This window comes from Lycium barbarum, chromosome 5, assembly GCF_019175385.1.
Source record: "Lycium barbarum isolate Lr01 chromosome 5, ASM1917538v2, whole genome shotgun sequence".
Lineage (NCBI taxonomy): Eukaryota > Viridiplantae > Streptophyta > Magnoliopsida > Solanales > Solanaceae > Lycium > Lycium barbarum.
This window is the reverse complement of record NC_083341.1, coordinates 65260643-65275299: the sequence shown is the minus strand read 5'-3', so window position 1 is coordinate 65275299 and position 14657 is coordinate 65260643. Positions and strand designations below refer to the sequence as shown.

The 14657-nt window shown below is 41.2% G+C and overlaps 1 protein-coding gene across 1 annotated transcript; it reads left to right on the top strand.

Moving 5' to 3' along the window:
* The first annotated feature begins 2239 nt into the window (after window positions 1–2239).
* LOC132639454 (uncharacterized) lies at window positions 2240–3549 on the top strand. Its single transcript, XM_060355897.1, has 2 exons — window positions 2240–2915; window positions 3071–3549. Exons 1-2 carry the CDS (start codon window positions 2240–2242, stop codon window positions 3547–3549), a joined length of 1155 nt encoding a protein of 384 aa, XP_060211880.1.
* Window positions 3550–14657: the final 11108 nt, after the last annotated feature.

Sequence of the window (14657 nt, the reverse complement as noted above, 5' to 3'; positions counted from 1 at the left end):
CTCTAGAATCATCTCTCTACATTTATTTCATAAGTTTTCAAGGATTATAAGTCACCAAGAACATAAACAAGTGAAGCAAGTGTAAGCAAGCCATTAAATACCATTCAAGTCAAGAAATGCAAATGGAGAAAAACTAGGGTTTTGCTCAAAGTGGAGTATTATTAACCAAAGCTTGTTCCTACAACTTCTAAGGTAAGATTCATGATTTTCACATGATGTTTAAGGTATTGAAGAGTTGAAATACATGGATTGTAGAAAATGTGGTCAAGTAGGTCATGAATGATGAATAGTGGCATTTTGAGGAATAGTTTGAATTGAATCATGGATGCTATTGTGTTGTGATATGAATGCATTATAAATGGTACAAAGATCATGAACTAGACACTTTAGACGAATGGACGAAGTTGGATGTTATGACCATGAATATGGGTGAATTAGAGGGAAACTAAGGAATCTAAATAATGTGGATAATGTGAATGACTAATGGCCATTGTTATGATATTAATGAAGGTATAGACGCTAGCATTGGAAGGAAGCATGCAAGTGTAGAATAGTCCGACGAAAAGGTAGGTAAGGCTAACCCTTCTTTCATAAGGCATGGTTCCTTGGCCAAACTCTTAAATCCTCTATATGAGTATGTTGTATTCAAGTGATTGACACTCCGAGCTCATAAGCTCACGACTCTCGATACGTGCTACGAATGTACTACGCACCCCATTGATGAGTAAGCATAAGATAGATATGTAGCGAAAACGATGATGATAGTGATGACGATGATAATAATAATGATGCTAAAGGTGCCTACGGGCTATTATATTCACATGTGCCTATGAAGGGCTATAATGACACCCCGAGCTTATAATGCCGGGTAGAATATATGTATATGGATGTATATATATATATATATATATATATGCATATGATTACGTAACGCGCGCACACATCTGCAAATGGTACGGATAACCCTGAAGCCTTGGTAGGGCCAGGTAGAAATAACATTGAGCCTTGGTTGGCCAAGTACGTATGAAACACCGAACCTTATGGTCGGGTACGCTATGTATGTATATAAGTGTATGGCTATGTATATAATATGAATATGAATGTGAAAATACTATGTATCTGAATGCGAATAGGGGCATGTATACGACTACGAGCACTATTATGATATACGCATGAGAAATGAAAGGTTCCTATGAAAGGCAGGTAAGTGCCATGATGATGATATTATTGTCTTCCCTCCAATGCCACTTCATATATTGTCTATGATGCTTCTATATTGATGTTGATCATGCTTTACATACTCAGTACATTCTTCGTACTGACGTCCTTTTGTTTGTGGACGCTGCGTCATGCCCGCAGGTGCACAGGGAGACAGACTTGATCCATAGCTGCTTATTCAGAGATTACATAGCGGAGCTCCATTTCCTTCGGAGCCATAGCTTTTGGGTACTTATTCTTTTGTGTATATAATTATGGGTATAGCGGGGTCCTGTCCCGCTCATGTGATATGTTATACTCTTCCTAGAGGCTCGTAGTCATGTGTATATGGTTAGACATGTCCGGTGTTGTCGGCCTATGTTTTGTGTATCGTTTTGTCGGCCACGTTGGCCCATGTACATTGATGTGGCATAGATGCCTATGGTGATATAAATGTACTGTTGTCTAATTGGGACTCGTTGACGAATGAATGGAAATGTATGTATGATTATGTGGCTCACCTAGATGTAAGTATAAGAGTAAGCTAAGAGGGTGCTCGGGTGGGCTAGCACCGGGTGCTCGTCGCGGCCCCGAGTCGGGTCGTGACATTCGTGATCAGATTTACGAGTTCAAATGACGTCATGGGGAGCAAATTTTTAAAGCTTGGGAGAGGTACAAAGAATATTTGGATAGGAGTCCGAACCATGGTTTCCCAAATAATATTCTGAAGGAGAAGTTCTACAGAGGGTTAGATCCTATGACCCAAGCAATAGCCAATAATGCTGCTGGCGCGTGTTTCATGAATAAGTCATATTCTAGTATTACTGATATACTTGATCGATTGACTACACACGGTCAATCATGGCATTCGAGTAATTCTAATGGTTTATCACTTGGGACACCATTGATAAAAAATATTGTGAAGGATAGCCAGGAGACGCAATAGATATTGGCACAACTGGCCACTAATATCTCTTTACTGACGAAGAGGTTTGATGACAGGGAGGCGAAGAAAGTAAACATTTGAGAAGATATCTCAGGCATGCCGCCTGGAATGTACCAAGTCCAAAAGGGTCCATATCAAGAAGGTCCCGCTCCACCAGTTGAAAATGTTCACTATGCAGACTACATAGCAAAAGGGGATATTCCTGGGCCAATTCAAAGATACTGTAGACCTCAACAAGGGCAAGGTGCATACCACAAAAACCAAGGGAACTACACTAACAATTATGGTGGATCGAACCAAGGTAGATACAACAACAATAATGGTAACTTCGGAAACAAAAGTTCCAACCCTTATATTCCACCAAAAGGGCAGTCTAATGATCAAGGTAGTTCAAGGTTAGAGTCAATGCTTGAAAAAGTGTTGGCAAGTCAGATGAATACCGAAAAGACATTATCTGGGCTATCAAAGACAGTGGCTATTCAAAACCTTGAACAACAGATGCATGGCCTTTCTAGAGAGCAGCTTCGTGCTAAAAAGAGAGGACTTCCTAGTGATACTATTCCAAACCCTAAGAATAGAGGTGGTGGTTTGGAGAATTCTTTTGCTATTAGCACGAGAAGTGGTAAAATACTTCAAAGTGCTGACAAGAAGGTGATTGATCTAGATCCGGTTAATGAGGAAGAACTGGTGCAGTCTAATGTGCCTAATGTGGATGATGCAGTTCGAGTTGAAGAGAGAGTTGCTGATATTCCAAATGTTGCTGCTGATACTAGTAAATGAACAATAAAAGGGGATCTTCGCCCATTAACTCAGATGTACAAGCAAAACCTCCCTTTCCTCAGAGGTTAGCAGAGAAGAATGATGATGCTAAGTGTCAAAAGTTCTATGATCAGTTGAAGCAATTAACGCTAAATTTTCCACTCTTAGATGCTGTGAAAGAGATGCCCGGATTTGATAAGTTCTTGAAATACCTGCTTACGAAGAAGAGGTCTGTTCAATATGAGACAGTGAATTTAACTCACCAACTGAGTTCGATTATTGCTTCTACCACAGTTAAGAAAAAAAAAGATCCAGGGGCGTTTACCATTCCGTGTAATATTAGGCATCATTCTTTTACTCGTGCTTTCTGTGATAATGGGGTGAATATCAATTTAATGCCTCTTGCTACTTATAAGAAATCTGAATTCGGAATGCCTAGACCGAATTCTATACGATTACAAATGGCGGACAGATCCATCAAGAGGCCAGTTGGGGTTGTAGATGATGTGTTGGTATCAGTGGGTAAGTTTATGTTGCCTACTGATCTCGTTATACTGGATTTTGCAGTTGATAAAGATATTCCTATCATCCTGAGAAAACCCTTCCTTGCTACGGCCAGAGCACTTATAGGCTGTGAGAAGAACTAAATCAAGTTCTGAGTGAATGATGAAGAGGTGACTTTCCAAGCAAGTGAGGGGATGAAGTTGCCAATTGCTTATGAGAATATCTCAGTTATTGATTCGTTTGATGGGATTGATGATGCTATCAAACATAAAATGGAAGAAGAAAGTTTAGGAGAAGGTCTTGCTGCTGTTCTGGTGATCTTTGATGCTGATGACATGGAGGACTACGTGGAAACTATAAATGCGCTTGAAGGTCTGGGTTCTTACACTTACTGTTACACCTCGGAAATTTTCCCGTGAACATTCAATGAATAGACTAACGAAGAATACGAGTATACGATGTTTTAATCAGAAGGGAATGCCGTTTGACGACCCTAAGTAAGAGTTCAAAGGAAATGGGAACAAGAGATAGGTTATGCTCCACAATGACTTATTATAGGTTTTGAAGACGTGAAAGTTGAAGATTTGCACTTTGGCCCAGTCGATCGTAAAATGGAATACGGACCGTAAAGTGGTATACGGCCAGTAAACTACCATGTCGTATTTCAACTTACAAAACTTCAACTTTCTGTCAGAGACTTGAATGGTTAAAAACGACTTGAAATACGGACCGTAAATTGAAATACGGCCCGTAAACTGAGTCGTAAACCACCATGTCCCCAGCCTGACTTTCTAGTTCTGTTATGCTTAAATACACCCGCAGAATACAGACCGTAAACTGGGTTTACGACCACTGTGCACTTCAACTACTGTTCATTACGGATCAGATTTTAAGTCATTAAAAGGAGACCCAAGCTCATTAAATTCATTTCATTTCTACGATACTTCTCTCTAGAAACCTCTAGAATACTCTCCACTCTTCATCTACAAGAAAACAAAGGAAATCAATGATCAATATCAAGAATCCAAGTGAACAAGTGTATGAAACTCATCAAAGTTCATCCAAGTTAAGAAATTTCAAGAGAAGCAAACTAGGGTTTTGGTGCAAGAAGAGTAATACCACTCAAGGCTTGTTCCTACAATATCCAAGGTAAGTTCTATGGCATTTACATGTTATTTGGGTATGGAAGAGCTGAAACACTTGGATTATAGAAGGATGTAAGAAATGGGTCATGAAAGTGGGAATAGTAGCAATGTTGTGTAAAGGTTTGAATTGAGCCATGATCATTGATAATTTGTGATTATAAAAATGTTATGAATGACATTTAGAACATGGAATAGGTATCCTATGTGAGAAAAATGCAACGATGAACCATGACCATGATTATGGAGAAATTGAAGACAAATTGTGAAATACGGATATTGTAAATGAATGATGAGTGTTGTCTATCATATCGAGAATGCTGTTATGAACGTTTTAGAGTTGATATAGAATATGGGAAGAGTTGCATAAACGAAAGGAAATGTAGTCCAATTTTCTCTAGCGTTAGTAAGCTGTTTTTATAATCGCTAGCTAATGTCGATACAAATTCTCTTGAAGGTAGAACAGAACGTACGCACTAAAGGAGAACAAGCAAGTGATAACTTAATTAAACGTCAAAGGTATGTGAGGCTAGTCCTTTCCTTCTAATGGCATGAATCCTATAGCATGACTCTCTTTCCTCTTCATGAGTTCCTATATTCCAGAAAACTAAAAGCCTATGTCTATGAATAGCTATATAAGACAAGAGACATGTTACGAGCCCTATAATGATATGATGACCCTATAATGATAATGGTGTTATTTATTGCTCACACTCACCTTATATGCTAGTTCCTTCAAGGTGAGGCAGAATGTCAAAAAATGCTCCATAATGAAATCGGGGGGATCACGACCTTACGTCACCGCGATAAAGTGTAGTTGTTCTTGAGCCCTATGCATGTACTGTGATAAACATATTATGATAAGTATATTATGACAAGCATACTATGATGAGCATGTATGATGATGATATAACACCGCGCCTATATGGCCGGGCAGTCACCGCTAAGGCGGGCAGCTATACACCATGGCCAGACGGCATGGGCAGACACCACTAGTGGGCGGCATGAGATGATAACCTGGACGCGGGAGGCGTGGATGCAGGAAACTGTTATGATTATCACACCGTACCTATATGGACGGGCAGCTTATACATTTATGCATTCATGACATGAAGATGATTATGAGTAAGCCAGCATGCATTATTTCCTTTGTACTTGACAGTCAGATACAGATGTTCCATATTGATATTTCTTTTATATCATTGTCTTATTTCATTGTTTATGCCTCCCATACTTAGTACAATGTTCGTACTGACGTCTGTTTTCTTTGGACGCTGTGTTCATGCCCACAGGTAGACAAGGAGGTGAGCTTGATCCTGATCCTTAGTAGCTGCTTGCTGATTGAAAGCACTCCTTTGTTCCAGAGGTGCTTGATTATTCTTTTGTGTACATTTGTATATGTATTTTGGGCATGACATTTGTGTATGTATTTTGTTCCGGAGGTGCTTGATTATTCTTTTGGGTACCCGTCGCGGCCCCTAGCTGGGTCGTGACCAAAGTGGTATCAGAGCAGTTCAGTCCTAGGAAGTGTCTACGAGCCGTGTCTAGCAGAGTCTTGTTTATGATGTGTTGCGCGTCACATCAATAAACAAGACGCTACAGGGCATTTAAGAAAGATAACCATCTTTCTTCTTATGAGATCGTGCGATAGAGCCATGTATAAGATTTTATCCTCCTTAATAATGTGTTGTGATTCCAGAAATGCCGCCAAAGGGAAAAGGTACAGCCGCCCAGAGGGGCAAGACTACAACAAAGAGGCGGGTAGAAAGAGGGCCTGCGATGAATATTGAAGTGGGTGAATCGCATAATGAGGCTCTATCTAATACTTCCTCCACCCCGCCTAATGTGGAAGAACAGGGAGGAGCTCCAGCTCCAATTCCTCCACCGGGTGTTTCGGGTTAACAAATGACTGAGGCTATACATCTATTGACACAGCTGGTTGCCGCCCAGGCACAGTGGCAAAATGCTGTCCCAAGTGATCGATCAGCCAGTACTAGAGCCCGTGATTTCATGACTCTAAATCCTTCGGAGTTCTTCGGGTCGAAGCCGGATGAAGATCTGCAAGGCTTTATTAATGAGATGTTGAGGACCCTAAGGATTATTCATACCTCTGAGATTGAATCCGTGGAGTTGACATCTTATAGACTCCGGGACGTGGCAGTCTTATGGTATAATAACTGGGTATTATCGAGAGGAGAAAATGCGCCTCCTCCGGTTTGGAAATAATTTGTAGATGCTTCCATTCGTCACTATTTGCCACCCCAGGTCCGCCGAGCTAGGGAGGGTAGGTTCCTAAATTTGAGGCAAGGGAATATGAGTGCCCGGGAATATAGCCTTCAATTTAATTCATTGGCTAGGTATGCCCCGACTATGGTGGCTGACATGGGAGACTGGGTACATAGATTCGTGAGTGGCTTAGGGCCACATTTATTCAAAGATTTCTTGACAGCTTCGCTACAAGATGGGATGGATATTTCCCGGATACAGGCTCATGCTCAGAATTTAGAGGGGCGACAACAACCACAGAGAAGTGATCGTGATAGTGATAGAAGACAAAACAAAAGGGCCAGATCGATGGGAGCAGGTAGTGATTATAGAGGGGGATCAAGGTAGACATATTCTAGGCACTCAGGCCAGTCAGTGACTAGTGCACCTCCTCGATTCGCAGGCAGGAGATTTGATCGCTCCTTCCGTTCGGGACAGAGCCAGAGTTCGAGGGACTCAGATTCCCAGTTCAGGGAAGATTATAGTCAGAGGAGACCCCCCATACCGCGATGCAGCCAGTACGGTAGATTACATTCCGGACAGTGTCGCCAGGGTTCGGATGTTTGTTATACTTGTGGCCAAGTTGGGCACATGATGAGAGATTGCCCGTTGTTGGGTGGCAGAGTTGGTATTCAGCCCACAGGTTCAGCAGCTGGTTCTTCCTCAGTGCGCCCGGTAGGGCAGACTCCTCAGATGTCAGCAGGCCGAGGTAGAGGCAGAGGGGCAACATCTACTTCAGGTGCCACTTAGCCCCGTGTATATGTTTTAGCCGGACGACAGGATCTTGAGTCCTCCCTGGATGTGGTTACAGGTACATTGTCTATATTTTCCCGTGATATGTATGCATTGATAGATCCGGGTTCTATATTCTCTTATATTACTCCATATGTTGCTGGTTGTATTGGGGTGAAACCTGACCCAATCAAACTTTTTGAGGTATCTACTCCGGTTGGTGATCCCATGATAGCAAGACAAGTGTATAAAAAATGTGTAATTATCATATGTGATCGCCAAACCAAAGTTGATTTGATTGAATTGGAAATGTTAGATTTCGATGTAATGATGGGTATGAATTGGTTGGCATCATGTTATGCTAATATCAATTGCCGGTTGAAAGTAATTCGATTCCAATTTCCGGGAGAGCCCGTGCTTGAATGGAAGGGTAATGCAGCATCTCCAAGAGGTAGGTTTATTTCGTACCTTAAGGCAAGAAAGATGACAGCCAAGGGCTATATTTATCACTTAGTTCGGGTTCATGACACCGAGGCAAAGTCGCCAACTTTCCGATCAGTTCCGGTGGTGAATGAATTTCCGGATGTGTTCCCCGAAGAGCTTCTAGGTCTTCCTCTCGAGCGGGAGATTGATTTTATTATTGATGTGTTGCCGGACACCAAGCCTATTTCTATTCCTCCGTATCGAATGGCTCTGGCAGAATTGAAAGAGCTAAAGGCACAGCTGAAAGATTTGCTTGAAAAGGGGTTTATAACACCCAGTTCATCACCGTGGGAGCCCCAGTCTTGTTCGTGAGAAAGAAAGACGGATCCCTACGAATGTGCATCGATTATAGGCAATTGAACAAGGTGACGATAAAGAACAAATATCCTCTTTCGAGGATTGATGATTTATTTGATCAGCTACGGGGTGCCAAGTGGTTTTCAAAAATAGACTTGAGATCGGGTTATCATCAAATGAGAGTTAGAGAAGCGGATATTCCCAAAACGGCATTCATAACGAGATATGGCCACTATGAGTTCCGTGTGATGTCGTTTGGATTAAATAATGCTCCGGCCGTATTCATGAGTTTAATGAACAATGTATTCAGGCATCTCTTGGATTTGTTTGTGATAGTATTTATTGATGATATTTTGGTGTATTCTCGCACAGAATCAGAACATGCAGATCATTTGCGAATTGTTCTTGGAATTCTTCGAGCTCGGGAATTATATGCAAAATTTTCAAAGTGCGAGTTTTGGCTGAATTCTGTAACATTTCTGGGCCATGTTATTTCAGATGATGGCATTCGAGTGGACACTCAGAAAATTGAAGCTGTGAAGACTTGGCCAAGGCTTACAACGCCTACGGAAGTTCGTAGTTTTCTGGGGTTGGCGGGTTATTATAGAAGGTTCGTAGAGGGCTTCTCATCTATTTCAGCCCCACTGACGAAGCTAACCCAGAAGTCAGCTAAATTTCAAATGAATGATGGTTGTGAGTGCAACTTCCCGGAGTTGAAGGACAGATTGACCTCAGCTCCGGTCTTAACACTTCCAGAAGGGTCAGATGGCTATGTGGTGTATTGTGACGCTTCTGGTGTTGGATTGGGATATGTATTAATGCAACACGGTAGAGTTATTGCATATGCTTCGAGGCAGCTGCGGAAACATGAAAAGAACTATCCAACTCATGATCTCGAGTTGGCTGTGGTCATTCATGCCTTGAAAATGTGGAGACATTACTTGTATGGTGTGCATGTTGATATTTACACAGATCACAAGAGTCTTCAATATATTTTCAAATAGAAGGAGTTAAATCTACGGCAAAGGCGGTGGTTAGAATTACTGAAAAGATTATGATATGAATATTTTGTACCACCCCGGAAAGGCGAATGTAGTAGCCGATGCGCTTAGCCGCTGATCAATGGGCAGTTTATGCGAAGTTCCTCTGGAAAGGAAAGAGATGGTTCATGAGCTCCATCAACTAGCTAATCTTGGAGTGCGTGTAATTGATTCGGGCAGTGCAGGGGGTTGGCATTAATGATCCTACAGTTTCATCTTTGAATATAGAAGTGAAAGAATGGCAATATGAAGATTCTCAATTGTGTCATTACAGAGACACATCTCGTGGAAAAGAGAAGTCTTCATTTGATGTTTCTAGGGATGGAATTCTTAGATACCGAGGTAGGTTATGTGTGCCGAATGTGGCATAATTACGCCGACGAATTCTAGAAGAAACACATTGTTCCCGGTATTCTATTCACCTAGGTGCAACCAAGATGTATCATGATCTCAAGATGATGTATTGGTGGGATGGCATGAAGAGAGACATAGCGAAATTTGTAGCACAGTGTCCAAATTGCCAACAGGTAACGATTGAACATCAAAAGTCAGGAGGCTTATTGCAAGCAATGGAAATCCCTACTTGGAAATGGGAAGTGATCAACATGGATTTTATTGTGGGGTTACCCCGTTCCCGTGGCAAGTATGATTCTATATGGGTAGTTGTGGATAGATTGATGAAAGCAGCCCATTTTCTTCCAGTTAGAACTACGTACTCAGCAGAAGATTATGCGAGGTTATATCTCAAAGAAATTGTGTGACTTCATGGTATACCATCATCTATTATTACAGATAGAGTAGCACAGTTTACAGCCAAGTTCTGGAAGTCCTTCCAAGAAGGTATAGGCACTCAAGTGAAGCTTAGCACGACATTTCATCCGCAGACCGATGGACAAGCTGAGCATACTATTCAGACCTTGGAAGATATGCTACGAGCATGTGTGCTGGATTTCGGTGGTATTTGGGACGACCCTTTGCCGCTAATCGAATTCGCATACAACAATAGCTACCATTCCAGTATCCAAATGGCTTCGTATGAAGCTTTATATGGGAGGAAATGTAGATCCCCAATCGGATGGTTTGAAATAGGAGAAGTACAGCTAGTAGGCCCCGAATTGATTCAGCAAGCGGTGCAAAAAGGTAAGGTCATCCGAGATCGATTGTTGACAGCCCAAAGTCGCCAAAAGTCTTATGTGGACAATCGCCGACGAGACTTGGAATTCCAGGCTGATGATTGGGTATTTTTGAAAGTGTCGCCAATGAAAAGGGTGATGAGATTTGGCAAAAGAGGGAAGTTAAGTCCTAGATATATTGGACCCTATAAAATTATCCGTAAGGTGGGTCATGTAGCCTATGAATTAGACTTGCCTTCGGAGCTTGAATCGGTCCATCCAGTCTTCCACGTTTCGATGCTCTGCAAGTGTGTTGGAGATCCCACAAAGATTGTCCCGATAGATGATGTGCAAGTAACAGAAAAGGTAACCTATGAAGAAGTGCCTATTGCTATTCTAGATAGGCAAGTGCGAAGACTTCGAAATAAAGAGGTAGCTTCAGTTAAAGTCTTGTGGCGAAACAATAACCAAGAAGAAATGACTTGGGAGGTGGAAAAGAAGATAAAATCCACGAACCCGCATTTATTTCAACCCCAGGAGAGATTCAAGATGAAACGCCAACGATACAAGGTATATATGCTTACTTTTCATGCTTTTGGTCGTGTGTTGCCATAGATATGTTGATATTGTGTTGTGGCCCTGTGAGGCAATGATATTATGGGTTGTTGTGACAGGATGGTAGTGCCATATTACAGGGGAAACACTGGCGGAATTTTTCTAGAATCCCCGATGACTTAACATTCGAGGACGAATGTTCCAAAAGGGGTGGAGAATGTTACACCTCAGAAATTTCCCCGTGAACGTACAATGAATAGACTAACGAAGAATACGAGTATACGATGTTTTAATCAGAAGGGAATGACGTTTGACGACCCTAAGTAAGATTTCAAAGGCAATGGAAACAAGAGATAGGTTATGCTCCACAATGACTAATTATAGGTTTTGAAGACGTGAAAGTTGCAGATTTGCACTTTGGCCCAGTCGATCGTAAAATGCAATACGGACCGTAAAGTGGTATATGGCCCGTAAACTACCATGTCGTATTTCAACTTACAAAACTTCAACTTTCTGTCAGAGACTTGAATGGTTAAAAACGACTTGAAATACGGACCGTAAATTGAAATACGGCCCGTAAACTGAGTCGTAAACCACCATGTCCCCAGCCTGACTTCTGGTTCTGTTATGCTTAAATACACCTGCAGAATACGGACCGTAAACTGGGTTTACGACCACTGTGCACTTCAACTTCTGTTCATTACGAATCAGATTTTAAGTCATTAAAAGGAGACCCAAGCTCATTAAATTCATTTCATTTCTACGATACTTCTCTCTAGAAACCTCTAGAATACTCTCCACTCTTCATCTACAAGAAAATAAAGGAAATCAAAGATCAATATCAAGAATCCAGGTGAATCAAGTGTATGAAACTCATCAAAGTTCATCCAAGTTACGAAATTTCAAGAGAAGCAAACTAGGGTTTTGGTGCAAGAAGAGTAATACCACTCAAGGCTTGTTCCTACAACATCCAAGGTAAGTTCTATGGCATTTACATGTTATTTAGGGTATGGAAGAGCTGAAACACTTGGATTATAGAAGGATGTAAGAAATGGGTCATGAAAGTGGGAATAGTAGCAATGTTGAGTAAAGGTTTGAATTGAGCCATGATCATTGATGATTTGTGATTATAAAAATGTTATGAATGACATTTAGAACATGGAATAGGTATCCTACATGAGAAAAATGCAACGATGAACCATGACCATGATTATGGAGAAATTGAAGACAAATTGTGAAATACGAATGTTGTAAATGAATGATGAGTGTTGTCTATCATATCGAGAATGCTGTTATGAACGTTTTAGAGTTGATATAGAATATGGGAAGAGTTGCATAAACGAAAGGAAATGTAGTCCAATTTTCTCTAGCGTTAGTAAGCTGTTTTTATAATCGCTAGCTAATGTCGATACAAATTCTCTTGAAGGTAGAACGTACGCACTAAAGGAGAACAAGCAAGTGATAGCTTAGTTAAACGTCAAAGGTATGTGAGGCTAGTCCTTTCCTTCTAATGGCATGAATCCTATAGCATGACTCTATTTCCTCTTCATGAGTTCCTATATTCCAGAAAACTAAAAGCCTATGTCTATGAATAGCTATATAAGATAAGAGACATGTTACGAGCCCTATAATGATATGATGACCCTATAATGATAATGGTGTTATTTATTGCTCACACTCACCTTATATGCTAGTTCCTTCAAGGTGAGGCAGAATGTCAAAAAATGCTCCATAATGAAATCGGGGGGATCACGACCTTACGTCACCCCGATAAAGTGTAATTGTTCTTGAGCCCTATGCATGTACTATGATAAACATATTATGATAAGTATATTATGATAAGCATACTATGATGAGCATGTATGATGATGATATAACACCGCGCCTATATGGCCGGGCAGTCACCGCTAAGGCGGGCAGCTATACACCATGGCCAGACGGCATGGGCAGACACCACTAGTGGGCGGCATGAGATGATAACCTGGACGCGGGAGGCTTGGATGCAGGCAAATGTTATGATTATCACACCGTACCTATATGGACGGGAAGCTTATACATTTATGCATTCATGTCATGATGATGATTATGAGTAAGCCAGCATGCATTATTTCCTTTGTACTTGACAGTCAGATACAGATGTTCCATATTGATATTTCTTTTATATCATTGTCTAATTTCATTGTTTATGCCTCTCATACTTTGTACAATGTTCGTACTGACGTCTGTTTTCTTTGGACGCTGTGTTCATGCCCATAGGTAGACAGGGAGGTGAGCTTGATCCTGATCCATAGTAGCTGCTAGCTGATTGAAAGCACTCCTTTGTTTCGGAGGTGCTTGATTATTCTTTTGTGTACATTTGTATATGTATTTTGGGAATGACGGGGTCTTGTCCCGTCCTTATGTGTAGCACTCCAGTAGAGGCTCGTAGATACGCAGTGTGGGTTAGATGGTCTCACGAAATTGTTACTATGTATATATATATATTATTTTGATGGCCGAGAGGCTTATGCATATAAAAGTATTTTATGTTCTCAAATGAAAAGATAAATTTCCTATGTCTTGAGTATAAATTGATAAAAGAGCATTAAATGAGTAAGATGAGTAGTAGAACGAGTGGTGCTCGGTGGCTAGCCCCGGGTACCCGTCGCGGCCCCTAGCTGGGTCGTGACACTTACCACCCAAGAAAGCTTGATCTAGACTTTGTAACTAGAACTACTCCACCAGCTAAGCCTTCTATTGTTGAGCCACCAAAGCTTGAGCTTAAGCAACTTCCGTCACACTTGAGGTATGAGTTCATTGGTCCGAATAAGACATTTCCAATGATTTTTTCAACATTACTGACTGAAGAACAAATTGAGCGATTATTGGAGATTTTGCGCGAGTATAGGTGTGCTATTGGTTGGACCATAGTAGATATTCGAGGTATTCCTTCTGGTATTTAAGAGCATAAAATTTAGCCAGAGGAGGACAACAAGTCGAGTGTTGAACAACAACGGAGATTGAACCAAAACATGCAAGAGGTTGTGAAAAAAGAGATCATAAAATGGTTAGATGCTAGGGTAGTGTATCCGATTGCAAACAGCAAGTGGGTCAGTCCAGTTCAATGTGTTCCAAAGAATGGAGGTATCTGTGTGGTGCCTAATGCAAAGAATGAGCTGATTTCCACTCGTACAGTTACTGGATGGCGTATTTGCATGGACTATAGGAAGCTAAACTCAGCCACTTGTAAAGACCATTTCCCATGCCTTTCATTGATCAGATGCTTGATAGGCTGGCTGGGAGGTCTTACTATTGCTTCTTAGATGGGTCCTCTAGTTATAATCAGATCAACATTGCCTTAGAAGATCAAGAGAAGACGACTTTCACTTGTCCTTATGGGAAGTTTGTGTTCAGCCGAATGCCCTTTGGGTTGTGTAATGCACAGCAACTTTTCAGAGGTGCATGATGTCGATCTTTTCTGACATGGTCGAAGACTTCTTGGAGGTGTTTATGGATGATTTTTCTGTTGTGGGCAATTCATTTGATGATTTTCTTGACCATCTGGGTCAAGTGCTGAAAAGATGTGAAGAGACAAATCTCGTGCCGAATTGGGAGAAGTGCCATTTTATAGTGAAGGAAGGGATTT